This window comes from Mus caroli, chromosome 4, assembly GCF_900094665.2.
Source record: "Mus caroli chromosome 4, CAROLI_EIJ_v1.1, whole genome shotgun sequence".
Lineage (NCBI taxonomy): Eukaryota > Metazoa > Chordata > Mammalia > Rodentia > Muridae > Mus > Mus caroli.
This window is the reverse complement of record NC_034573.1, coordinates 115,837,388-115,839,497: the sequence shown is the minus strand read 5'-3', so window position 1 is coordinate 115,839,497 and position 2,110 is coordinate 115,837,388. Positions and strand designations below refer to the sequence as shown.

Below are 2,110 nucleotides of genomic sequence, written 5' to 3'. Positions count from 1 at the left end.
TTTCTTCCGCCCCGTCTAGATTCCTCTCTTTTCAGTTCGAACTGCCATTCTCAGTTGAACCGTTCGTGTTGTGGACTGCGGGCAGGCCGCAACAAATATGATATGCACATATGAATTCTGAGTATTATAATCCACCAACATGTCATATTTAGATCCATTTATCAAAATTTGCTACATAGATACTTGACCCTATTTGGCTCTGCTTATCCTGTTCCAAATTCTTCTTCTCTCCCTATCCTGGTGTTATTTATTTTAAATTGACTTTATAGTTGTTTTGTTTTCTGTAATATCACATTCTAAGTAAATGTCATTACAGTTATGGAAGCATTTACAAAGTCAAAAACATTATCCGCCATAATAATGTCAAGTTTATGTAATTATACTAAGAATTCTCTTTCAATAATAAAAGAAAACAAGCCTATACCTTTAAATTCAAAATCAGAGACACTGAAACGCTTTTAGTGGGCCTTTCATATTTTATTTTATTTATTTATCTTTTAAAGATTTATTTATTTTACTTATTTATATGAATACACTATAGCTATCTTCAGACATACTGGAAGAGGGCATCAGATCCCATTACAGATGGTTGTGAGTCACCATGTGGTTGCTGGGAATTGAACTCAGGACCTCTGGAAGAGCAGTCAGTGCTCTTAACCGCTGAGCCATCTCTCCAGCCGTCATATTTTAAATATACACATATTTTATGCACAACCCCCCAAAAATTATTAGCATATATTAATTCTGACAATAATTAATTTTGTTATGATGTTTTCACACATGTACATAATGTGCCATGATCATATCTGGCCTCATTATGCTTTATGTATAATAGATATACATAACTGGCATATCTTGTGTGATAAGAGAATTGAAAATACTGAGTTTGGCAATGACGGGTGGAAACCATTCTCAGGCACCCAGGACATACTGCGAGCAGGAGAAGCCGAGGTCTTGTTCTGAGCAAGCCTCAACCTTTCCGGGTCTGCAGCTGGCTGTGGGTGAGGGGGAAACCAGACTTGACATGAGGCAACAGTGCATGCATGGCCCATGCCTTCTGCCCACGCTCCTGGCAGCCATGCAGCCACATGCTTCCATCCTGCTCAGTTGCTCAACAGTAACTGTGTTCTGTTGCGGCCCCTGTGTGCGAAGGGGAACGGCTCTGGAGGGCCACGCAGACCACAGCAGACTCCTCTGTTACATCACAGTATACATCGTGTTTTAGGACTGCCACAGTACTGAGGATGGGAGCTTCTGCCCCAGCTGTCCCCGAAAGCTTGGAACACAACACCATCAAAAAGGATGGTGCTGGGCCCAGGGTGGGAGTTGGGGGGAGCCCTTCACATGCAGTGTGGCCCCTTGGCCAGAGCCTGCTAGGTTTTCATCTTACACAATGTGTTTATTCCTTTGGAGAAAGGATTCCAAAGTAAACTCAAATGTCTTAGCTAAAGAACCTCACACCTATTTCTTACTAGCGATACTTAAAGTGGTCCTGCTTAAAAACCCACTGACAACCGACCGAGTGAACCTGTGAATGCAGACTGAACGCATGCAGCCCAGAAATGGCGTACCTCGTTTTCTGTCCACCTCTGTCCATTCATCTATATGAAGCATACAAAAAGAAAACACCAGTTCATGAAGCAAGAGCATTAGTTGCATGGAGGCTTTTACACACACTACATCCAGTTAACTGGCCTATCGAATTTTCTCTTTTATATTTGAAATAAATGGCTTATGTGCACACTCCACCTTCAACAGGAAGCTTAAAAAAATCTAAGAGTGGTAAAAACTAGATAAATGACTAATGAAAAAAATTAGCATATGAGGGAGGAAGCTTGGGAGAACTAGCTACCTGTGGCTCCTCTTAGAAGGCTCCAAAAGTTACCTTCTCCTACACCATAAGGACATTCATTATGGGGGCGCTGGAGAGATGGCTCAGTGGTTAAGAGCACTGACTGCTCTTCCGAAGGTCCTAATTTCAAATCTCAGCAACCACATGGTGGCTCACAACCATCCATAATGAGATCTGAGGCCCTCTTCTGGAGTGTCTGAAGACAGCTACAGAGACTTACATATAATAAATAAATAAATCTTTAAAAAAAAAAAAAAA

General features: G+C 41.3%; 1 protein-coding gene across 2 annotated transcripts in view; it reads right to left on the bottom strand.

Annotated features, from left to right (window-relative positions):
• Positions 1-2,110, bottom strand: part of Oscp1 (organic solute carrier partner 1) — a 29,883-nt gene that overhangs the window by 22,328 nt on the left and 5,445 nt on the right. Inside the window, exon 2 of one of the 2 annotated variants that reach the window (XM_029476601.1) lies at positions 1,572-1,601. The exons of the other annotated variant lie outside the window; for it this stretch is intronic. Within the exon in view, the coding sequence (XP_029332461.1) occupies positions 1,572-1,601 (30 nt within the window). The remainder of the gene's footprint in view (positions 1-1,571; positions 1,602-2,110) is intronic. 2 annotated transcript variants of the gene reach the window in all.